The 25,430-nt window shown below is 47.1% G+C and overlaps 1 protein-coding gene and 1 long non-coding RNA gene across 5 annotated transcripts in view; one reads left to right on the plus strand and one right to left on the minus strand.

The window, feature by feature from the left end:
* Positions 1 to 12,378, minus strand: part of NUP210 (nucleoporin 210) — a 106,258-nt gene extending 93,880 nt beyond the window's left edge. Inside the window, exon 1 of one of the 2 annotated variants that reach the window (XM_028101643.2) lies at positions 12,158 to 12,375. In XM_028101643.2, the coding sequence (XP_027957444.1) occupies positions 12,158 to 12,330 (173 nt within the window). In that variant the 5' untranslated portion in view covers positions 12,331 to 12,375. Of the gene's footprint in view, positions 1 to 12,157 lie in introns of both variants that reach the window. The other variant, XM_088027107.1, reaches the window with a different exon arrangement.
* A 283-nt stretch (positions 12,379 to 12,661) lies between these two features.
* On the plus strand, positions 12,662 to 25,010 carry LOC114207675 (uncharacterized). Of its 3 annotated transcripts, none has more exons than XR_015769093.1 (5): positions 12,662 to 13,303; positions 14,608 to 14,847; positions 15,628 to 15,732; positions 16,635 to 16,724; positions 24,797 to 25,010. It is a non-coding gene; the product is annotated as an uncharacterized LOC114207675 (long non-coding RNA). The 3 variants fall into 3 exon arrangements; XR_015769092.1 differs by lacking the exon at positions 24,797 to 25,010 and adding an exon at positions 17,316 to 17,981 and having other exon boundaries at positions 15,625 to 15,732; XR_003608904.2 differs by lacking the exon at positions 24,797 to 25,010 and adding an exon at positions 17,316 to 17,981.
* The last annotated feature ends 420 nt before the right edge of the window (positions 25,011 to 25,430 follow it).

The raw sequence follows: 25,430 nt of genomic DNA on the forward strand, positions 1-25,430 counted from the left end.
TGAATCACCTTCTACAGAGAGGGAGGACGGGTAATTCTTGAAACAGTTGTTAATCACACTGAGCCAGGCAGAGACAGGGAGCACCAGAGGAGATAAAGAGAGGGATGATGGGCAGGAGCACCTCATATCTGGCTAGTGCTGAGCCCTCCGGGGACCATTTTTTGATTAAAATAAAAAGTATGGGGCACTTGGCTGGTCAGTTGGAAGAGCATGTGACTCTTGATCTCAGGGTCGTGAGTTCGAGCCCCATGTTGGGTGTAGATATTACTTAAGTAAATAAAACTTTAAAAAAATATATATATATATATGGGCACCTGGGTGGCTCAGTCGGTTAAGCATTTGCCTTCAGCTCAGGTCATGATCCTGGGGTCCTGGGATTGAGCCCTGTGTTGGGCTCCCTGCTTAGTGGGGAGTGTGCTTCCCCCTCTCCCTTCCCCTGCTTGTTCTCTCTCTCTCTCTCTCAAATAAAAAAAATAAAATAAAATATATTAAGTGTGCTGGGGGAGTATGATAATTAATCTCATGTGTCAGCTTGACTAGGCCAAGAGGTTACTTGGGCAAACATTATTCTGGGTGTTTCTACAAGGGTATTTTTGGATGAGATTCACATTTAAACCTATAGACTGAGTAAAGCAGATTGTCCTAATGTCGGTGGGCCTCACCCAATCAGTTGAAGGCCTGAATAGCCCAAAAGGGCTGACCCTCCCCCAAGTAAGAAAGAATTTCTCTTGCCTGACCACCTTTGAATTGGAACACTGGCTTATTCCTGCCTTCAGACTCAAACTGAAACACCAGTTTTTCCTGGGTCTGCAGCCTGCCAGCCTTTTGGATGGCTCTCCAGGGTCTCTAGCTTGCCAACTCACCCTGCAGATCTTGGGCCTTCTGGGCCTCCATATTCACATGGGCCAATTCCTTATACTAAATCTCTTTATATATAATAAAATTATATGCTATCGGTCCTGTTTCTCTAGAGAATCCTTACTAATACAGAGAGAGGGTAGAAGATAACAAAGGGAATTGTCCACCATGTGTTAAACCTAGAGCTGAATACTTATAACCGTCAGATTACTTACCCTCCAGCAGGCCTATCTGGGAAAATGAAACTGAGGCTCAGAGAGGTCTGGCAATTTCCCCAAAGCCACACAGCTGTAAGTGGCAGGGCCAGGGATCACAGCAACAAGTCAGGTATTTCTCCCACTTCATGATGTGTTCCCCAGGGTATGACACACACAACACCAGACAGGATACACAGATGAACTATTTTTAATGGGCTCTTTATGTATTTCAATTATTATTCTTTCATTTTAAAGTGTTTTAGGAAAAACATAGCAAACTTGTGTGCTCATAAATGTTAATACTGATGACAGCGCCAATATCCAAAAAGGTGAGCCATTTTGTAGGAAATAGTAAATTCCAACATGGGCCCTACATAAAAAAAGGCCCACGCCTGACAGTGGCAGGAAGTGTCTGCAGTTTGGCAGTGGGGGGACTGTGGGCGCAGGGAGAGTGAGGGACGGAGCCTCACCCCCCGGCCAACCTTCTCTCTGGTGCTACTGTATTCACTGCCATTTTCCAAGGTTTCCAGAAACACAAGGACAGCATAGCCTTACACAGCAGTATCAGCAGCTCTGAACACCAGGGAGGTCCCCTCTCTGGTTGGGACAGAGGAAAGGGTGAACCGTGCACCGTGTGACACAAAGCTAGCAAGCAGCCGAACACAACCTGGGCAATGGCACATGGGATCCTCAGGAAGGACCGGCGGGGGGGCGGGGGGGCGGACAGGGCTCGGAGACAGACAAGTAGTAACTATGCCTGACAGCTGAGATGCCCAGTGTCACCTGCACCCCCGGAAGCCAGGGCCCTGCTACCACAACCCAATTCATTTGCATACAAGCATCATGTTCCACCAAAGAAACAGGTCCTGGCTGGTACAGCTTTTCTGCCAAAGAGCCTTCCTCTGCCCCCCGCTCCCCAGTTTAAATTAACTGCCACTCTGCAGAAAGAATTCGTGGTGTGGCAGCTTGCACATACGTGGCTCCTCTGTACATCTCAGCTAGCCGTCAGCAGGTCTGCCCACCCTCCCACATACCAGCACCCCCCGCCCCCACCCATAGGACAGGTTCCAAGGGCTTCCTTGGGCCCCTGGTGCAGTCTGGTAAGCAGCACTTAGTGATGGTGACACGCCTCACTCTGTTCTCTCGTCTGTGGCTGTCTGCTTGCTGCAAGGGGAAGTCCTAAGATAGTGGGGTGCTGCCACTCACCTGCTGTGTGACCTTAAGCAAATGATTTAGCCTCTCTGGGCCTCTGTTTCTTCATCTACACAATGGAATAAGAACCATTCCTGCCACAAAGGACTGGGGTGGATTAGATGGGACAGAAAATATAAAGCTCTCATCATAGGCCTTGTACATAGTAAGCTCCCAAGTTCAGGAAATAGAAGGAGGTTCCCAAATGAGGGGTGTTTGGTGCAGTTCAGACCACAAGAACTTTGCTTTTTAAAGAAAGTTAGACAGGGGCACCTGGCTGGCTCAGTTGGTGGAGTGTACGGCTCTTGATCTCGGGGTTGTGAGTTTGAGCCGCATGTTGGGTGTAGAGATCACTTAAAAATGAAATCTTAAAAAATAAATGAAGGCAGACAGGCAGGCAGGCGGACAATGCAGGTCCTTCTATATCGTGATCATTTATGCCTCAGCCTGCCCGTCCCCTTCCCTGAGCGAAGCCTGACCCCAGTCCCTGTTGTCAGGGCACCCACGGCAGCTTCAGCATGGGTCCCCAACCCCAACAGCAGATATCCTCAGAACCACAAGCAAAGATTCAGGCCCAGGACAGGGCTGCTGACCCAAGGCCGCAACGCCGGCAAGATCCCAAGCCACCGGACTTGGAGTCTAACCTCTGCTCAGAAGCCCGCCCCTCCCCCTGCCCCCTCCCCCTTGCTCCCAGCTCTGGCACCTCCATCCCTTTGCTGCTGCTGTTCCGGCCACTTCACACACCCTTCTCCAAGCTCTCCCGCTGCACGGCCTTCATGGCTCATCGTAAATGGCAACTCTTCCATGGACCCCTCCCCAAGCCTCCTCCCCCATCTCCTCGCAGCCCCCACAGCCCCAGTGGTCCTCCTTGGGGTCATTCATTCTTTCATTCACCAAATCCGTATTTACTGGGTCAAATGCCATATTCCAGGTACTGGTCTAAGCACCGGGGATACACCAAAGTATAAAATATGCATTAATCCCCACCTTCGTGGAGCTTACATCTCAGTGGGAAACAAGAATAAACAAAACGAGTAAGTGAACATAGGATCTTACACAATAGGGCTATGGACAGACATGAAGCAGGGATGGGAAAGGCAGGATGGTCAGAGGAAGCCTAACAGAGGGGGTGACATATGAACACCGCCTCAGATGTCTCTGAAGGAGAGGCAGATGTTGGCTCTTCGAATATCTGGGAGAAGAGCATTGAAGGCAAAGGATCAGCAAGCCCAAATGGCTCAAGGCAATGGCTCAGCAATGACCCTCTTCCTTGTCCAACTTCCCTCAGAGACAGTGTGAGGACAGAGCCTGTGGCTTGTTCATTTCTTGCCTCCACTGCCCCTAGCACAAGACTCTGGTACGTGTTCCTGTAGACGCCCTTTATCGGGTTATAGATTCTCTTCTACTCCTAGGTTGCTACAGATTTTTATCATGAATGGGCACTGAATGCTCTGCACCTATGGAGACAATTAATTATATGGCTTTTAATTCTATGGATGTGGTGAACTACACTGCTTGTTAATGTTAAACCAACCTTGCATTCCTGGGATTTACCCCAGTGGGTCATGATGACTCATCACCCTTTTTAATATTTTTCTGGATTTGATTTCTTATTATTTTGTGAAAGAATTTTGTGCTTTTGGCCTGTGCATTTCTTTTTCTTATAATGTTTTTGTCTGGTTTGCAATCAGTGGAACGTAGGCCTCATAAAAATGACCTAGGAATTAACCACTCTGTCTCTTTCCTGAAAGAGTTTATAAAAAAAAACTTGTACTACTCCTTCCTTAAATTTTTCATAGGATTTACAGACAGGCCATCTGGGCTTGGAATTTTCTTTAGGAGAAGGTTTTTAATTATAAACTTAATTTCACCAAATGTCCTAAATGGAACAGGAGGCAAGGAGGATGTCATTCCCATAGGGGGACCTGTGCTGGATTTTGGCTGCCCAGCCTCCATCCGCCTCTTTCAGTAATGGCACCCAGCTGTTCCGTGGGCGCTGCCTCTCCTCCGCTTGCAGACCATAAGGCTCCAGAGCGCTCACACTCCTCCGCACACTAGGAGGCAGGTGGCTGCAGTCTGGCCAATCGGCTCTGTGCTCACCTGACAGGAGAGGGGTTCAGACCCAGGCACGTGCCCAGGTGAGTCAGCCAGAATGGCTGCTGTATGTAGCCTATGCCCCACTATACTTGAGGCTGGGGTCTGTATGGCTGGACCTGTGACCTTGCTACCCCAGGAGAGCACCTGGCCAAAGCCGAGACACGAGGACCAAGAATCCAGGTCCTGTTGACAATCGCGTAAACCCCTGCAGGACAGAAGCGGGAAACAAATTCCACCGGGGCTTCCAGTTCTGGGAGCCAACGCCACATTCCTTTGTTTTATTTAAACTATTTTGGTTTGAGTTTCCTGTTGCGTATAGTCAGAAGAGTCTAGACAAAAGAAACACCCCTGACTGGATTCTTTAAGGCTTACTGCTTGATTTCATTCAGACTACTGGTATTTTTTTTTTAAAGCAAAAAACAGACCAAAAACCCCTTGTATTTATTAGGTGCTTATTCTGTCAGGCACAGAGCAAAATGGACCCCAAATGTTTCATTTGCTCCGAATATCCTATTAAAACCCCCATCTGAGGGGCGCCTGGGTAGTGGCTCAGTCAGTTGAGTGTCGGACCCTTGATCTCAGCTCAGGTCTTCATCTCAGGGTTGTGGGTTCTCAGGGTCCCACGCTGGGGCTCCACGTTGGGTGTGGAGCCTACTTAAAAATAAACTAAAACAAAAAACCATCTGATACCTCGGGAGACCTCCACATGGATATTAAGTCACCAGCCCAAGGTCATATTCCTAGAAAAACGGCTCAGTCCAGCCTGGTCCTAGACCCCTGGTCCAGACACTGCCCTACTCCCTTGTGCTGAATGCACGACTATTCAAAACAGGGCCAGAGGCCTCTGGCCCCTACCTGGGGCTGCCCATGGGGAGGGCCTGGGCTCCCAGATTTTGGCAGAATCACTGTCCTGAATCACTACCCCACCTATATCTTTCATACTGCTTTTGAAAAGTGTCATGGGTTTTATGAAACCAACCACCAGCTGAGAAGTGCTGGCATGTTTCCGCGTGCACCCCAGAATCAAGCTGGCTCTGGGGTCAGCAACCTGGTTTTGAATGTGGCTCTTCCAATCACCGGCTCCTGATCCCTGGCTCCCCATTTGTGCAGTGAGTAGTCATTCTTACCAAAAAGGGGTTTTGTTTTTAGGATTAAGTGGGGAAATAATACAAAGGGATTGGCAAAAACAAAAAACACAACAACTGATTCTGTTTTGGTTCCCACTGTCACACACCCCTCTGCAATAGGTGAAGCCTCTGGATGTGCATCTCTGGCCCATGGGGCAGCCGGCGGGACACCTGCTCGTCTGCCCACCTGTCCCCACCTCCAGGCCCCCTTCTGTATGCTGCCCTCCCGGTCCAGTCACAGCCAGGTAAGCCTTGTACCTTTTTCTTATTTTTTTCTTTTAAATTGATCCTTCTTTAAAGAAAAAGTACTTTAAAAGGAAACCTTGTATCACTAGGGTAAATGGACAGCCCCTATCATTTGCCATACATCTCAGGTAACCACAAAAACAAACATGAATCAAAACAATGTTGCTAGACTCTGGGGGGAGGGGGACACGGTTGCCTGCAAAGTTCTGGGCCCATCTGCCTGCTCTCAAGAGACAGGCAAATATTCAAAGGTGTTCAGGAAAGAGAATGGTGGTTTCCAGGGGCTGGGGTGGGGAGGAAGAGGGGGACTTCCTGTCTGATGGGAACAGAGTCTCAGTTGAGGATTACGGACAAGCCCTGGAGTTAGAGGGTGGTGATGGTGGCACAACGGTGAGAACGTGCTTAATGCCACTGAACTGTATACCTACAGATGATTAAGATGCTAAATTTTACAATATCTTACCACAATTAAAAAAAAAAAAAAACAAGAAAGGTAAATAGCATATTGGCACCAGAAATAAACTTTTATTTTGAGGAACTCTAAAGGACCGACAGTGGATTTTGAAAGGGTAAATCTTTCCCATTCCCAATGTGACAGGGGGGCCGCTCACACACCATGTGTCGGGCGCGTTGGTGCCCCACTGCCTTGGGGGAGCCATTCCCCACTCCTCAGAACACAGGCAGGGAGCTGGGCAGAGGAGCCCAAGGACGTGGGAGGGTCAGGCCAGAAAGCGAGAGTCCAGAAAGGAGAAGTGAGAGATGTACTAAGAGCAGGGGTGGGTGGGGGCAGAGGAAAGCACAGCCCCCCACCATCTACCTGTGGGCTCCAGCCCCTCTGCGGCAAAGGCAGGGCCTGCAGGGAGGAAGCCACCCAGAGGGGCTGGCAGAGCAGACCGCAGAGCAAGCAAGAAGAAAACAAGCCAGTACCAGGTCAACTCAAGTCAACACACACTTCCTGGCACCTCCCTCCGCGGCTCGTTGAAGAGAATTGAGCAAGGCCCCACCAGCCCTGCAGGAGGCAGAACTACGGGTAGCCCTTGAGGCAGATGCAGAGCAGAGAGCAAGGCCCTGAGAACCAACTGGTCCCAGGCTACCACGGCCCAAGTCCTGACCCTGGCAAGCCCCTCCCTGTCTCCTAACCACAGCCCACAAGGTTCCACATGGCCCGGCCCCTGCCAACCTCTCTAACCTCACCCTTCCCCTCACCAGACATGCCTTCTCTGTGCTCTGCCAGCCAGTGTGGCCCCTCCTCAGGGCCTTTGCACTTGCTGCTCCCTCCGGCTGGTACCCGCTCAGGTCCCAGGTCACCTTCAGGGAGGGCACGCTGTTTTATGTCCTTCACAGACTTACCGCCACAAGAAATGTAGCCATTTCTTTCATCTTAGTTGGTTATTTAACTCTCCCAAACAGCTCCAGGCTCCAGGGAAGCAGGCCGCCATCTGCTTCTTCACTATCCCATGACCCAGGACCAGGAACGTGCCTGGATCAGTTTTAAGTCACAAATATCCATCACCTGGTAAGTGGACCCCCAGCCCTCATGGGTGAAATTTGTGTTGCTGATCAGTGCTTGCCCCCGGCCCCATCCCCCATGGGCGTTTGGGCAGGATGATTCTTCACAGTGAGCACTGGTGGCCTCTGGCTGAATGAAACCCACTTTTTGGGTTAAGCTTTCACCCTGTAAATTTATTTTAATGTTAGTGCCTGATTCTCCAGTTTCCCCTGGGTTCTCCTGCCTCCTCACCTGTCCAGCTACCCACATGTGACCAGCCTCCGTCCTGCAGGCTGAGTGGGAGCTCAGCAGAAGGCACCCGGGCTGGAGGACTTTCCAGCTTCGCTCAGCGTGTAGAGGGGGTTTTGGAAGAGCCAGAGGAAACCCTTTCCCTCACCCTTTCTCTCCCACGTTCCCCAGGCTGCAAGGGGACCGGCTGCTTCCTTCCATGGGGGGGGCGGGCAGAGAGGGCCCGGGAGGTGCTGCTGGCCTTGGACCTCACACCACTACAGGTCAGCAAGGACAGAGGGACTGTTAGCTCTTTCATGCCCACGGATTCCCAAGGGGAGCGGAGGTGCGTGGGACAGAACACACACCAAGGACAAGTTCCACTGTGTGGGGACCCATGCAGCCGGAAGGGCTCCCATTTGCCTCCTCAAGAATCCTCATACCTGTGGCTGAGAAGGGCACCCTGCTTCAGGACCAAGCCTGGCAGACACACCAGGCAGCTCCAGAGTGCCCTGGGGAGACGTTCCAGAACAGGAAAGTGGGAGAATTCTGGGCACAGCGGTTTAGTGGGGGCCATGGGATGCCTTTTACGAGGCCGATCTGCCTCCCCTCAGCAGGGGGCAGCACGGCAGCTCATGGTGTACACAGAGAACCTTGTCCAGTCAGACACCCCCTGCCAAGAGGCCTGCCTCACCCGGAGGCCCCGGAGGTTGTGCAACACCCCCTTGCCCCGGCAGCAACTGATGGCTGGCTGATCACGGGTGACAGAAAAGCTCAAAAGCTCGCTCTCCCCCTTACCTCAAGGAGGTGGACTTGAGGTGAAACTCAACCCCAAGGGTCACACTGACTTTCTCTGGGACCCCATCTTTGCTCATCTCCTTTCTCTTCCCTGTCCTGCCTCCCAGGAGAGCACCCTCTCAAATAAAGCACCCACAACCAAATCCTCACCTCAGGCTGTACCAACCTAAGACACTCACTTTCTCCAAGACAGGGCAGCCCACTGGGGAAACCAGAACATCCTGGGACTTCAACCACAGGGAAAAGCATGAGCAGATGATGGAACAGCTACCAAGCAGAATGGTGCTCAGACACCTAAAGCTTAGGAAGATAATGAAGCACCAGAGAAAAATACTTGAGTCTTAACGTGAGCTGGTGGTTGGCAGAGGAGGGTACCGAGTGGCCCAAACACCAGGTACGAGCTCCAAGGGGGAAAATTAGTGACTAGAAGGAAGCCCAAGTGGTGACTGGCTGTGTTACAGTTGAAGGATTACAGTATATTTCTCTTTTTCTCTACTTTCCCAACTTTCTATATAATGTCATTTTGTATATAAAAGGATACCTTAAAAAAAAAAAAAAAAGATTTAGGGCACCTGGCTGGCTCAGTTGGTGAAGCATGCAACTCTTGATTTTGGGGTCGTGACTTTAAGCCTCATGTTGATTACTTAAAAATAAAATCTTAAAAAAAAAATCCTAATGAAAGATACTTCATGGAACACTTTCAAAAACACAAAATAGCAAGAAAGAATAAGAAACTTAACTCATAACCAGCAATGCAACTGGAAGGATTTAATCAGTGCCCAGCAAATACAACCGAGGCCACAAGCCCCTGAATGGGGTGGGAATGGGGGCATCCCTGTGAGCTCCCACACAACTCAGAGACTTCACCACAGATGTCCCTCAACCTATGACGGGGTTAGGCCCCGATAAACCCATCTGAAGTTGAAAATATCAGAAGTCGAAATTGCCTTTAATACACCAAACATACCAAACATCATAGTGTGGCAGCCTGGCCTACACTAACCGTGCTGCGAACAGGGACGTTAGCTTGCAGTTGGGCAGAAGCCTCTCACACAAATCTGTTTGATAATAAAGTGCTGAGTGGATCGTGTAACTTACTGGATACTGTGCTGAAAGTGCAAAGCAGAAGGTTGAGTGAGTACAGGATGGTTGTAATGGTATCAGTGGCTGACCCTGTGATCACACGGCTGGCCTGGAGCTGCAGCGGCTGCCACTGCCCAGGGTCACGGGAGGGTGTCCTACTGCGTGTCGCCAGTCTGGGCAAAGATCCACATTCAAAGCTCCAGGTTCTGTTCCCACTGAATGAGTATCACTTTCGCACCATTGTAAAGTTGAAAAATCTAAGTGGAGCCATCGTTAGTTGGGGGCCACCTGTATTTATGCGACATCACACAGAGCCCTTCTCTGAGGCTCAGAGGACAATGTGGGCAGTTTAGACTACACGATCTCTATGGCTCCTAGGGCCGGAAAACTGTCCGATTATTTGATGCCACAAAATCAAGAAACAGGAAAAGTTAACTTAGAGCCACTGGCTGAGGCATACAGTGATTTCAGTCAACTTGGAGCCTGGCCCCAAATTCAAAGGATTGAGCAAAAATTCCCCCAAGGTCCAGGAGAGTTTTTATTTTTTATTTTTTGTTCTTCATCTCAGACTTAACAATGAACTTCTTGGATGAAGAGGGTATTTTCCTCCCCGGTTTAGATAATTACGGATATATAGCTTGTCTGCATGCCAACTCTTAAAATCTCCAGAGGAGATTCTTCAAAAACTAAAGCAACAGAGGACTCAAGTAAGAACAGCTCTGCTAAAAATAAGTATTTTCAAAGCTTGATTGATGGAAGATTTTCCTGTGAAGGGGAAAATCACAACCGCAAAACACCTCTGAGGAGACACTTAAGCTAAGCAGTCACACATTTGCAATAAAAATTATGGATTAGATGCAAAACAAGTTATAAGGTACTTAGCACTTCTCTGATGCATGAGAGATTAGGAATGGTTTTTTTTTTTCCCTTCCTCCTAAGAAGCTATACAAGTAAATTAAAAACCACCAGAGTCTCTCAGAAAAGAAAATGTACTTGGGGAAAAAAAAAAGGTTACTTCAGGAAAAAAAGTACAGTTATAGAATCTCAAAGGAAATAGCATCCAAAGTCATCCAAAGGGCTTCATTTGAAGTCAGCTGTTTTTAATAACCGGCTTCCTCTTTCTTGCCCATATATCAGGAAGAACAGACAACTTCAACCAGAGAACAAGCACCTATCTCCTGAAAGCACGGACTACAGCTCATCCTCCCACACAAGACAAGGCCCTAGTCAAGGATACAGAAAACCTTAAGCCCGAAGCTCAGCCTCGGATACCAAGCCAGGACCAAGACCCTCCGGGTGCATGATGCGCTAAAACACAAAATACAATTGGCTGACATAGCATGACCTTATTTCAGGAGGCTGACTTTCCGAAAATAAATAGCCACAGGTAGTACTATTGAGGAAGAACGTGCCTCTGAGCTCTGGGGACCACCCTTGCATATACGCGCAGACTGATACGCAAACAAACTTAAAACATACACACACATTTGGTTCTCTGTAACAGTGATCACACCTTGGTAAGCTTCAACACTGACCCAGGCATCGAACAGGTAAAGAAAGGGAGAGGCAGAAGTGTCTCCTGGATGCCCATGGCCCAGAGAGCCTCCTTTCATCTCCAGCAAGGTGGGGCTGTGAGGTGTGGGTGGGGCCTCAGTCACACCGGGGCTGTCTCCACCAGGCAAGAGTAGAAGCTGCATTCTTCTCGGTCCTTCTCAGTCCGCTGGACAGAAGGTCTGGACCACATCACCCTGCCTACCCAGGTCTCTCTGTCTAGGGCGAAAGAGGGGGAGCAGAGGCCTCTAGTTTCATTAGTTTCTGGGGTTTCCAAGATCCCACCCCCCCACAATGAACGTAGAATCCTGGAATTCCCCAGTAAGCCAGGAGGGGAGTTGTCGAAAAAAGCCTGAGGTTCCAGCACAAAGCCTGACCCCACCCTGGACAACCTGGGGTGAATCACCAACCATTCCTTGCGTTTCATTTTTCATCTGTAAAATGGGTCCCTATGGTTTCCCCCGCAAGACCTTCCATCAGAGGTTTATGTTCCTCCCAAAGAGGCTGAACGGATATGATTCTTCCCACACACGCCTTTCAGGCTTCTCCACAAACCCAATTCCCACACCAGTCCGGCGGCGGGGATGAGTCTCCCATCACTAGACAAAATCAAGAAACCTGCGTCTCCAGACTAGGGCTTTGCAGGGCCTTGACCACCCGCTCCCCGGAGTCCTGGACAAGAACGGGAAGTAAGACCACGTGGACCCCCATCCCCGGCCCGGGCCCAGGAGCTCCAGTGCATTCCTCTCCCCCCAGGGGAAGTCCTGAAGACCCGCTTCCCTGGTAGGGCCTTCCCGGGTCCCTCCACAGCTTCGGACGCCCTTCCTCAAGTCAGGCCGACTCTTGAGCCCCTCCTGGCGCACAAACCACAAATAGACAGTTAGCTGCGGGCCAGGCCCCGCTCCCTTCCAGCCCGAGCGGCGCGGAGGCCCAGGCAGCGCCATGCGCAGTGGCGGCAACCCGCGCGCACGCCGCCGAGTCCGGCGCGGCCAGTCGCTCGGGCCGGCCGTGACCGCCTGGCCGCCGCCCGGGTGCCCGGAGAGCGCGCGCCGGCGCACCTGCTGCGCGCGGGCCTGCTGGGGGCGCGCCCGGCCCCCCGCCGTCCCCCCCACCCACGCTCCCCGGCGCCCGCCGCGGCCCGGAGGCCGCGCGCGCCCGCAGGCCCCGCCGGACCAGCCCCGCGAGCCGCGGTCGCGCTCTCCCCGAGCCGGAGCACCTGCAGCGCGCTCCCGCCGGCCGGCCTCCTGGCCTCCAGGGCCCTCCCTCCCCCGGCCGTGGGCCGCGCGCCTCACCAGCGGTAGCAGCCCTCAGAGGCCTCCAGCGTGAAGTTCACGCGCGTGGCCCGCGTGAAGGGCAGCAGCACTTTGGGGATGTTGAGCTTGGCCGCCGCGGCGATGGGGCCCAGCGCCAGCAGCACCGAGAGCGCGTGCAGCAGCAGCGGCAGTCCCCGGCCCCGCGCCGCCATCCTCGCCGCGCTTCACCTCCCGCGACCCGGCGCCTGTCCGCCCGCGCGCTCCCCCTCGCGCCCTCCTCCCCCGCCCGCGAGCGCCGGGCCAGCAGGTGATGAGCGCGGGAGGGAGGAGGCGGAGCGAGGGCCGCGGCCTAGGGCCACTTCCTGGGCCCCGGCAGGGCCCGAGCGCGGGAACTGAGGGGGCCGAGCCCGCGGCGACCCCACCCCCGGCTCGGGCCCGCGCGCCCTCGACCACGCCGGGCGGAGGGAGGGTCTGGAGCGCGCGCGCCCTCGGCCACGCAGTGCGGGCGGGGGAGGGGGTGGGTAATGAGGTGGGGCACGCGCCCCGGGCCACGTGGGGAATCGAGCCCGAGCCCGAGCCACTGTCAGGCGGGGAATGAAGGGCTAGGGCGCGCGCCCACGTGGGGTCAGCCTGAACTCGCGCGCCTGCCCGCCACCCCTGGACCTCGCGGGAATCGCTGCGCAGTTTTCTGGTCTACACGCTCATACCCGGTGGTTTCAAACTCTGGCTGTTACTGGGCGCCAGTGCGGAGCCTTCCAGCCATTCGTGCAGTCATTCATTCGGCTCTCTTCAGCGCCTCTAGCGACTGAGCCGGGCCTGGGCGCAGCGCAAACGAGGCCGCTGAGCGACTGTGACCGTGACCGTGAGCTCGATCGGAGACACTGACCGTCAACACGCAAAGGGACAGGTACCCCGGAAATCTGGGATGAGGAGTGCCGAGGTGCACTTCGTCCCGGTCGTACTTTCCAGAAGAGGGACCCGGGTTCCGTAAGCGGCAGCAAACCTGCTGAAGCACTGAGGGCCGGCTGGGTGCTTCCTCCCACTTTAACCTCCATACAGCCTTGCCAGAGAGAAGTTATGATCCCCATTTCTCCAGAAGGAAACAGATTGAGTGGCCCAAAGATCACCCAACAAGAAGGGCAGCGCTAGGGCTCTCAGATCCCAGAGCCCTATTTTCTGTATTCTGTAAGTCCTAGGGAGGTTACCCAAGGGGTGGATTTAGAGCACCAACACTGCCGGAGCACACTCTATCCCCTCTCCCCTCGGTTCAGCATCACTGAATTCGTCTGCATGCAGAAATCTTAGCTCTTAAACTCAGTCTACATTTTGTGCTCTGTGGTTTGTAGATGCCCTTGTCGTGACTTGCACAAGCTACATGAGCGGTGAGTTCAGAGGACACAAAGTGCACCAGTGCCTCTAAAATGTTCATCTATTGCGGGGCGGGGGGATGGGGGGCAGTCTAGTGGGAGGTCAGGAAAGGGGTGGGGCGAGGGTGCACCAGCCCGGCTCTTGTAAAAGGTTCAGGAAGTGTGCACTGAATTGTAACCAGAAAGGCACATATTAATGCCACTGCAGGACAAGGAAGGAGACCCTGAATTTCAGTCAGGCTGGGAAGGCTTCTTGGAGGAGGTGGCCCCTGGGCTGGGCATAGATACCTTACTGGGATTCAGAGAGGCACACATGTGTCTGTGTTTGCCCCCCAGGGGTCATCGGGCTTTTGGATGGTAATGAGGTGTGTTTTGGGGTCAAACCCTTAAGATCCCAGACCAGGGAATGTGTACATTAGGGGAAGTTAGATCCCAGAGCTAGGGAATTTTCCCTGTATAGAACCAGGTACTCTGGGAGGGGAAATTCCAATAGGTTCTCTTCTCTGAATAAACAGAAGAGTTGGTATGGGAAAAGCAGCACCAGAGGGGGTATCTGTGAGGAAATTTTAGTGTTCTTCTTTTCACATTTTATTCATTTTTGAGTAGGTAATACAGTCAGATGGTTCAAACTAAAAGAGTCACATGGTTTAAACTAAAAAGGCCCCAAAAGGGCTCATAGTAACAGTGACTGCCCCTCACTGTCCCATAACTGAATACCCTTCCCCATAGGCAACCAGTGTTTTCTGCTTGAGCAGAGAAATTGTAGACATGTATATATAAAAAACTCATTGTGTTCCAATTTTGCCCACTTAAATTGGTAAACCAGGAGCCTTGCCAGGCAGGTAAATAAATAAAAGGGACAAGGCAGGGCATTAGGGGACTGGAGTGCTCTTGGCCCATTAGGATCATGAGTTGTTGTGCCCGATCTTTCCAGATATTGTGATTATTGAAGAGAAATCAGGAACATGGATTTTTTTTTTTCAGGTGAAATATCCTGAATATAAAATATGACAGTTCATTAAAAACAAACATACACACTCTTTGGCCATTTATCCTAGAAAAATGAAAGTTCATGTTCACACAAAAACCTCTACATAAAATGTTCATTGAATCCTTATTCAGAGTAACCCCTAAGTGGAAACAGCACAGAGGTCCTTCCATGGATGACGGTTAAACAGACGGTGATCCACCCATACCATGCAGTCCTACTCAGCAGTAAAGGAATGAGCAAGTGATACATGGACAGACACCTCAGATGAATCTGCGGGGAATTACAAGTGGAAAAACAGCCAATCCCCAGAGGTTACATACTCTGTGATTGCATTCATACAACATCCTTGAAGAGGCAAAGTTCTAGAAATGGTGAGCTGCTGGGTGATTGCCAACGGTGAGGGTCTGGCCAAGTGGGCCTGGGTGTGATGTGACTATAGACGGTCAACGGGGGACATCCTTGTGGTGATGGAAATGTTCTATATCTTGAATGTATCCATGTCAGTTTTCTGGTTACAGTATTATCCTCCGGTTTTGCAAGACATTACCATTGGTGGGTGTCTCCTTCTCCCTCTCACCCTGCCCCTCCCCCCTTCCTGTGAGCTCTTTCTCTCTCTTTCAAATAAATAAAATCTTAAAAAAAAAAAAAAAGAATCTGGGTAGGCACAGCTTGCTGACCCCCTTGTACGCTTCACTCAAGACAGGAAATTTCCCCCAGCAGAAAACAACCAATGGGAAACAACAAAATGATGGATAAAACATTTTCCCCTTCATCCCTCCTCCTTTGTTTTAGTTGATTCTGAACCTAGTAATGGTTGGTGTCTGGGCCCATTCTGGCAGCCAGCCTTCTGTGTGTGATCTGATTCCACTGCCTGCCATTGGCCCCCTTCTCTGTGTCAAGTGCTTTATCTGAAATTCAAGCAGACAGTGGGCCTGAGCAGACCATCTTGCTCCAGGCATAGAGACTCTCCGGGATGGAAGGGACCTCAGATTTGTGTTAGACGGTTGTCCACGTGGTAAATAAAATAAGGAAATGTTTCCTGTAACTGGTATCAGTGCCTCCCACACTTCTGCCATTTCCCCCCACCCTAAAAAAAAATCCTATGCTATCTGAATACCGCCTGTACTATTTGTCTTTTTTTTTTTAAGTAGGCTCCACACCCAGCATGGAGCCCAATGTAGGGCCCGAATTTGTGCTCCTGAGATCAAGACTTGAGCTGGGATCAAGAGTTGGACACAACCCAATGAGCCACCCAGGTACCCCTGTACTATTTGTCTTTAAATCAGATTGTTTACATACATGTATTTAAGAATAAAACTTTGTCACTTCTGTAAAGAGAAAATCAGTATCAGTTGCAAAAATAGAAGTAGCCAAAAAATAAATACAATGAAAAAAAGGGATGCCATCAAGTTACAAATAGACACTGTGTCCTGCCAAAGGCTCAGAACCCAAGGCCTGCAGTATGATCAAGCACTAGACAATATCAAAGACAGACTGGCCCAATCAAAGGGCCTTGCTCCTTGAGTGGAGAAGGGTGGAGAGATAATTTAAAAGGCAAGTAAGGGGCACCTGGGTGGCTCAGTCGATTAAGCACCCAACTCGTGATTTTGGCTCAGGTCATGATCTCACAGGTCGTGGGATCCAGCCCCACTTTGGCTCCAAACTCAGCAGGGAGTCTGCTTGAGATGCTCTCTCTCCCTCTGCTCCTCCTCTCTCTCTAAAATAAATAAATCTCTCTTTTTTTTAAAGATTTTATTCATTTATTTGACAGAGAGAGACACAGCGAAAGAGGGAACACAAGCAGGGGGAGTGGGAGAGGGAGAAGCAGGTTTCCTGCTGAGCAGGGAGCCCCATGCTGGGCCCGATCCCAGGACCCTGGGATCATGACCTGAGCCGAAGGCAGACACTTACCAACTGAGCCACGCAGGTGCCCCTAAAAAATAAATAAATAAAATAATAAAATAAAAGGCAGGTAACTTTTTTCCTAGTGGGATGTCATATTAGAGCCTATCCACTATCTTTTCACAAAAATATCTTTTTTTCAGTTTTGCAATGGAGAATCTCAAACATTTACAGTAGTAGATAGGGTAGTATAATGAAGCCCATGACCCTTCAGTCCCATGACCACAATCCATGGCCAATCCTGTGCTTTCTACAGATAACTCGAGGCTCTGCCCCATGTCGTTTTGAAACAAATCCAAGGGATCTTATCATTTCATCTGTATCTCAGTGTGTGTATCTTTAAAAGGTAAGAGGTCTTTTATATATACACTATAACTACGATACTATTATCACATCTAAAAAATTAGCAATAATTCCTCAGTTATATCCAGTCAGTTCAAATTTCTAACTATCTCATAAATGTCATATTTTTTGTCATACTTTGTGTTCTAAGAATCAGGATCCAAGTAAGATTCATATATTGCAATTGGTTGAAATAAGCCTTTAATCTATAGGTTCCCCCTTTATCTCTGTTTCTCCCCTGGCGATTTGTGTGTTTCCCCTTTATCACTGGAGTAGAGGTATGTATTTCAGAGCACCCTCCTGCTGAGTCTTCCTGCCCTGTGACACACATGTGGGCACCTGCCACATCAGCAGTGGCACCCTATCGCACAAGTCTGCAGCTAGGTTTTGGTCATGGAAATAGGAATGGGGGACCCAACGCGAACCTTCGGGGGTCTCTGAGCTGGACAACTCAGCATTTTGGAAAAATAAAAAAAATTAGGAAGAGGCTGGGAGCATTGGAATGGCTCCTGCCTTTGCAAAAATGATTTCTAAAACATCATCATGTGTAAGATAATGGTGCTTTTTAATTATAGAAATTGCTGTTCTTTATCAGTGTGCAGACAAGCTGCCTGCTCGTGGATCCAACTTCTGTTCGTGCATTTACTCTCACTCGGGAAGGTCTTCTCACACTTGCCACATTCATCCTCCGTCAGAATCCGTGGGCAGCCAATTAGCTTCTCACGGGCTGCTGAGCCCTTCACCCTAACCCCCTTGTTCCCTTCATCCCCAAGCACTGGAGCACTGAGTAAGCTGATTGCAGCTCCACACTGTCAGACCCCCTTGGAAGCTCAGGCACACGTGTGTCATCCCAGTCCGTGAAGCCTGACACTGGCAGCCCTGGCTGGATACACAAGGGAGTCCTCGGACATCTCCAGGGCACCCAAACTGGAGGAGGGCAGATTCTACCCCTGGCTTCCCCACACTGCCCCAGCCAGCCACGCAGCTCCACATGCAGGCCAGAACAGTCAACACAGATCACAGCGCACTCCTCACCCGGCTGGCCCCCCAGAACCTCCCAGATGCCTTTGGAAGAGAATCCAAACTCCTTCCCATGGTCCTCAGGCCCTAAAAGATGTTCGTTCTTAGCACACAGTGTCACCTCTTACTTCTCCCTCCCACACCCCTCTCCCAGCCTGGATGCATCTAGATATGTCATGTCTCCAGTATCTGGCACTCTAGGGAGGATCATTTTTTGAATTTATTTTCAGTAATAAACATTAAATGCAACATAATAATGGCTGGGAAAACTATTTTTTGCTGTTTTATTGAACTTTAAGCAAGCCAGCAAAAAAAATTTTTAAAGAAAGTAAAATAAATATTACCCTCAAAAAAGGGAAAGACAGTAGATTGATAATTACATTAATGTATTTTTTTAACTTACATTTACATAGTTGCCTGTTGCAATAATGAATAACATTAGTGTGTTCTAACCATTAAATTAAAAAAAATAACAATGAAAAAATAAATTTCCATTTTAGGCTAATATGCAGATTCAGTAAAATAGTTCAAGTATAAGGTAAGACTTGCACTTATCAAAAATATTATCCCTTGCAGTTGGCACTCTGTTTCACATTTTAAAATTTAAACCAAATAAGGCGCCTCGGTGGCTCAGTCAGTTGAGTGTCTGACTCAGTTTCGGCTCAGATCATGGTCGGGGTCCTGGGATCGAGCCCCAAGCTGGGCTCCGGCTCCGTGCTCAGTGCACAATCTGCCTGAGACTCCCTCTCTCTCTGCCTCTCTCTCTCTCCCAAATAAATAAATGGATAAATCTTTAAAAAGATAAAAAATTTAAAATAAAATTTAAACCAAATAAGAATTATAAGTAGTTGCACAGAATGGCTGAATCACAAAGGGTTTTTTTCTTTGTCTTCACAATCACTATACTATCCTTGTTTATCTTGAAATTACCCTGTAAACATAGGAATGTGTATTGCCTTAGGGATTGGAGACAAGAACTATCCCCAAAGCAAATTCAAATGAAGCCCAAAACATTACCAACTTACTCTGGAAACAAACACATGAGCTAAATCCATGTGTCTGGGGAGCCAACTGTGTAACTAGGAGTTTTCTGAATTAATATCCATGTATAATACATTGTTTATTAAGGACAAGTTTTGTAAGTGTATTATTTTAGAGCTTATATGTTATTAAAATTTGACGGTGCACAGGCACCAAGAGTAAAAATAGATAAATTGGACTACATCAACTTTCAAAACTTCTACATGTCAAAGGATGTGATCAACAGAGTGAAAAGGTGACCTGCAGAATGGGAGGAAATATTTACAAAGCATATACTGATAAGGGGTTAACATTCAAAATACATAAAGAATTCCTATAACTCAACAACAAAAACAAAACAATTAACTCAACTTCAAAATGGGCAAATGGGGAGCCTGGGTGGCTTAGTCAGTTAAGCATCTGACTCTTGACCTAAGCTCAGGTCTTGATCTCAAGGTGGTGAGTTCAAGCTCCATGCTGGGCTCCATGCTGGGCATGGAGCCTGCTTTAAAAAAAAAAAAAAAAGGTCAAAAGACTTAAGTTGACACTTCTCCAAAGAAGATCTATAAATGGCCAATACTCATATGAAAAGATTTTCAACATCATTATTCATTAGGGAAATGCAAATGAAAAACTACAAGGAGGTATCACTTCATACCCATCAGCTACTATAAAAATAACATGCACACACAAAACAAGTGTTGGGGCGCCTGGGTGGCTCAGATGGTTAAGCGTCTGCCTTCGGCTCAGGTCATGACCCTGGGATCAAGTCCCACGTCGGGCTCCCTGCTCCTTGGGAGCCTGCTTCTCCCTCTGCCTCTCTCTCTCTCTGTCTGTCTTTCATGAATAAATAAATAAAACCTTTAAAGAAAAAAAAACAAGTGTTGATGAAGATGTGGGGAAATTGGAGCACTTGTGCACTGCTGGTGGGAATGTGAAATGGTGCAGCCAGTAAGGAAACACCAGTGTGGTGTTTCCTCAAAAAGTTAAAAATAGATCTACTATATGATCCAGCAATTCCCCTTTTGGGTATTTACCCAAACAACTGAAAGCAGGGACTCAAATAGATATTTGTACTCTCACGTTCATAGCAGCACTATTCCCCAGTAACCAGAAGGTGGAAGCAACCTAAATGTTCATCAATAAATGAACAGATAAGCAAAATATAGCAGACACATACAGTGGAATATTACTCAGCTTTAAAAAAGGAAGGAAAATCTAACACATGCTACACCACGGATGAACACCGTAAGGGACATAAACCAGTCACACACACAAAAAAATACTGTGTGGTCTCACTTACATGAGGTCCCTAGATTAGTCAAGTTCATAGAGACAGATGTAGGACAGTGGCTGCCAGGGGCTGGGAGAGGAGAATGGAGAGTTGTTTAATGGAGACAGAGTTTCAGTTTTACAAGAAGAAAAAGTCTAGAGATTGATTACAAAACAATGTGAATATGCTTAAACTGTGCACTTAACCATGGTTAAGATGACAAATTTTATGTTATGTGTATTTACCACACACACAAAGAAGAGATTTTTTTAACCCCCTCAACAGTAACCACAATAATTCCTTAGAACTCAGAACTGCTGGAGTTTTTTCAGGGATTTGTGTGTTTTATCACTGTGATAAATAATAAATACACACTGGCATTGTTTAATAGTGACTGTGCGTGGTGATATTAAAAAGCAGATGACCTTCAGTCCATTTTTATTACTGTTTTTAAATTCTCTGTAGATAATACAACCTCTTACTACCTGCAACTAGAGCAGACCACTCCCACTGCCCACCTTTGGATAATGCTTACTTTGATGCCCTTGCACTTGCTGGCCAGATCCTGGCTCTGCTACCTATCACTGTGTGGCCCTGAGAAAGTTACTTAGTGATATTTTCAGCTATCTGTAACATGAAGACTTTCATAGCATCTCCCTCACAGAGTCAGGAAAAGCATTTGATCAGGCTCCCTGCTCAGCGGGGAGCCTGCTTCTCCCTCTGCCTGTCTCTCTCTCTGTCTCTTATGAATAAATAAATAAAATCTTTAAAAAAATTTTCTTAAAAAAAATAATAATACATGTAGAGTGCTCAGGACAGTGCGTAGAACAGTATTCAAATATTTACTCTGCTAGGAGTCCTCTACTCCCTTTCATCAACTGACAAAAACACCTATCCAGATTTCTTTAATTTGAAAAGTTTGCCAACATTTAAAAATCAGAGTATTTGATATGAAGTCTGGATTTATAATCTCTGTTGAAAAATCAGAAGCTCTGGCAACCTTGGGCCTACCTATATTCCCACATGGCAATGCTATGCTGGAAATCAGTGGCAGCCACCTTCTAAAAGAAGGATTTGTGACCTCTCTGGTTTGCCACACTCCCCACCACTCCCTACTCCTCCCTGTCAGCTTTAATTGTTTCCATTACCTACCAGCCCAGTAGACCTTTGAGTATGTGGCCCTTGTACAAGACTCATCTATTACTTATCCCCTTGCCCTAGTCCCCAGACCTGCCCCTTAGGTGAATTAAACAGAAACCACTTCCTCTCCTGGAGCCTGAGTTTTCTGGAATGACAAATGGGACCAACAATGTCCACCTCAAGGGAGTATTAAAAATATCAGGGGTGCCTGGCTGGCTCAGTCGGTAGAGCATGAGATTCTTGATCTCGGGGTTGTGCTTGAGCCCCACATTGGGTGTAGAGATTGCTTAAAAATAAAATGTTAAAAAAATATACTGAAGAATGTATTTAATATAAAAGCATTTGGTAGGGATGCCTGGGTGGCTCAGTTGGTTAAGCATCAGACTCTTGATTTCAGCTCAGGTCATGATCTCAGGGTCATGAGATAGAGCCCCAAGTGGGGCTCCTGGCTCAGCATGGAGTCTGCTTGGGATTCTCTCTCTCTCCCTCTCCCTCTGCCCTTCCCCCGTCAAATAATTTTTTTTAAAAAGCATTTGGTAACAGCAAAGGACTCTTTAAGTGTAAATAATTTTTTATTCTGATTAAGATGCATCCAGAATATTGTACTTATTATGTTCTTCTGAGTGTAGTCCTTTCATCCACAATGAGTGACTGCATGTAAATCATAAAAATTCACACCCAGGCAACAAAATACATGTTAGGAAACTCGTTTCACCCCCAGCCTCACCAACACAGTGAGCAAGAGGAACTTCAGGTTTTCCATAATTTTCCATTGTGTTCACTGAAGGAGGCAGCTGCAGGTTTAGCTCTGTCAACCTCGCAGCTTTCCGACTGGTCGTTTGCCCTCCACCTGAGACTTCCTGTCAGTGGGCAGGCGATTTCCCGTCAGTGGGAGGGCAACTTCCGGTGAGAAGCTCCAGTCTCCCTCCCTGCCCGTGGAGAGAGCTGCTTAAGTTAATCATTTAAGTGACCAGCCAGGTATATTTAGCTCAACTGTTGACATTATCTCAACATTGACATTGCAAAGGTACACATTAGACCGTGGCAAACTGGAGGGTCCTTAAGTCATAACCTGGCTTGCCTGAATAATTTAGGTTTTGCATCCACTAGAAACTTCAACGAGTTCAAAATTTAATTAGTTGGGGGGAGGGGCAGAAAAATCTTTTGCTGCCATTTTTACACTATGGGCCCTGAATACTTCTTGTATCGAGAAAGGCAGAAATCATCCTTATTCTCAATTTCTTAGTTTCTCGTCTACATTTATTATAAAAAAAACATGTTTGTCAGAATAAATCCAACTTCTCTAACAGTTGAAAATTACAATTATTTGAATATGTGTTGGAGTCCATTTGTGGAGACCCGAAGAAATCATAACTGAAAAGACAGGCATGTGAGCAGACAATTCGCAATAGAGGAAACCCAAATGACCAGTAGAAAGAAAATCTGTTCATCCTTTTCAATAACCAGGGAAATGCAAATTAAAACAGCCTGAGCTGTCTTTTCTCACTATCAGATAGGCAAAACTTTTAAGGTCTGACTCTATCAAGTCTGGACAGAGATGGGGGAACATGCTGCTGGAAGAAGTGTAAATTGGTTCAGCCAATTTGGAGAGCTTTTTGGTACATATGTCTGCAAGCTCTTATTGGAAATCTTTGGAATCGGATGTGTTTTGGAATTTTTTTTTTTTTTTACTTTGAAAGTAAAAGGTTTTTTACTTTCCATTTTTACCACCATTTTTACATTACCATTCCTAATGAATTTAGGAGCAGCATCCAATGTCAACACATTGATTTGTCTGCAGTGAAACATGAATATTCAGATTAAATGGGATAAATATAAACTTTAAATAGCCTTAGCTCATTTGAGGTCACTTTTCCCTGCCACAGGACTTTGTTGCAAAGTTATAGGAAAAGGGGTTTCTAGAATTTTTTGGCCTTCAGAATTGCAGAAGGGGAACTGGGATCCATACTTAGTAAACTTGAACATGGGCATACTCTATGACCTAGCAAGTCATTTCCTAAGTAGACACCTTAAAATAATGGGATTTGAACTTTTTTTAATGTAATCCACAATAAGAAATACAATTCACATATACATTTGTATGACTAAAACCAAAGTTTCATGAAACATATCTACCTTTCCTACAGGTCATTGCCCTGATGTTATGTATTCCAGATTTTGTGTTCTCAGTGCACAGTTTAAAACATGCCTGCCCAGCTCTAAGCATTTTTCTACATCTCAATTTTTAAAATATTGTTGGATTACAACTCAATGATAAAAAGATAAACAAGCCAATTAAAAAATGGACAAAGTGCCCGAAGAGTCGTTTTTCTGAAGGAGACATACAAATGGCCAATAAGCACATGGAAAGATGTCCTATATCATTACCCATCAGGGAAATGTGACTCAAAATCACAATAAGATACCACTTCACACCTAGTAGGATGGCTATAATAAAAAAGCTAGACAATAACAAGTGTCGGTGAGGATACGGGGAAATTGGAACTGTTGGGGAGAAAAACCTTTTCCTCTACCCTCTTAACTTCAGTTCTTGGAGCCCTGTAAATTAGCTAACAAGATGCAGATTAGCAAGAGAAAAGAACTTTTATTAACATTATGTAGAGTTCACAGAAAAACATGACTCTCTAAACAGTGTAGGATGGGAGTTTGTATACCTAACTTAATAGGGGAAAGGGACGGGGAAGAAAAGGCTTCTATGAGAAGAGTAAATGAGAGTCTAGGGGAACAAACAGGACATAAAGTTGGTGACAATATTTGTTTATGTAGATACGAGTGATCTTCTTTGCCTTCTTTCTGGCCAGTAAAATTCCCGTGGAGAGGAGATTCATGGCAGCCTCACTTCCAGAAGTTTCTGCTTTTAATCAGATAAGGGAAGCTCCAAAAAGGCTCTTTCTGCATTTGTTGAATTTCAAATGTTTAGTTTAAAATAATCTTAAAATTATTTTATGAATAATAAAACAAGGGTGGGGAGGTTCAGGCGGGTCATCACAGAACCCTCCACATAGCATTGATGGGAATGTAGAATGAAGCAGCTCCTCAAAAGTTAAACATCTAGAATTCTCATATGATCCAGTAATTCCACTCCCAGTAGAAATGAAAACATACCTTCGCACATTCATCGTAGCCAGTGGAAACAACTTATCCATCAACGAATGAATGGAAAAACAAGTGTGGTATATCCACACAATGGAATATTATTTGATAATTAAAAGGAAGGAAGTACCAATACATTCTACAACATGGATGAAACTTGAAGGCATTATGCTAAGTGAAAGAAGCCAGACACACAAGGCCACATGTCTGATTCCATTTATGTGAAATGTCCAGAATAGGCAAATCTGTAGGAACGGAAAATAGCCTGGTGGGTGCCTCGGGCTGAGGAGGGCTGTGTGGTGGGGAGCAGAAATGAGAAGTGACTGCTAACAGTCATGAGATTTGTTTTGGGGGCTTTGAGAATATTCTAAAATTAGATTATGGTGATGATTTCCCAACTCTGAAATACTAAAAATCAGTGGGTTTTATGATATGTGAAATGTATCTTACTAAAACTGTAAAAAAAATTGATTAAAACCTCTTACATTGATTTCTCAACCCACTAATAGGTTACAATCCCAGTTTGGCGAAATGACTACAAGGAGATGTAAGGAAGGATATCTACTGCAAGGTTTTTTTGTGAATGTGAACCAACCAGAAGCATCTCTTAATTTCACTAAGTCCAAGAATGGATAAGTAAACCATATTCATGAAATAAAAAAGATGAACTAAAGCTACAGCTTGACACAGTTACTTCTCTGTGTTAAATGGAAACGGCAAGTTGTAAGGATTGTGTATTTCTGATGCCATTAGTGTTTCGTTTCTTAGCCTGAGTGGTGGTTTTGAGTGTTTGCTTTGCAAACTTTTGTTAAACTGAACACTTTTCTGTATCTTTATAGCTAACTTAGTTTTTTGAAAAGGAAATGCAGACTATTATATGCAGCATGATGCTGTTTATGTAAATTTTAGGAACATGCCAGTCGATAGCGCTGTATCCATTCATGCCTGGTCAGGAGAACAGAAGTCATTTTACTGATTTCAAGCAGAAAGATATTTAATGCAAATAACTGATTTCAAATATGTTGAAAAGGATGGAGAAATAACAGGAAAAAGGCTACAGTACTCAGGCATCAGGAGGCTTCCCCTATCTGTGGACTGAAGCTCAGAGTCCACACTTTGTGCTGATCTGCCAGAGGTCCTGCC

The sequence above is a fragment of the Eumetopias jubatus genome, unplaced genomic scaffold (assembly GCF_037043125.1).
Source record: "Eumetopias jubatus isolate StellerSeaLion01/CBP00866 unplaced genomic scaffold, mEumJub1_p1.0 scaffold_1, whole genome shotgun sequence".
In the NCBI taxonomy this organism is placed as follows: domain Eukaryota; kingdom Metazoa; phylum Chordata; class Mammalia; order Carnivora; family Otariidae; genus Eumetopias; species Eumetopias jubatus.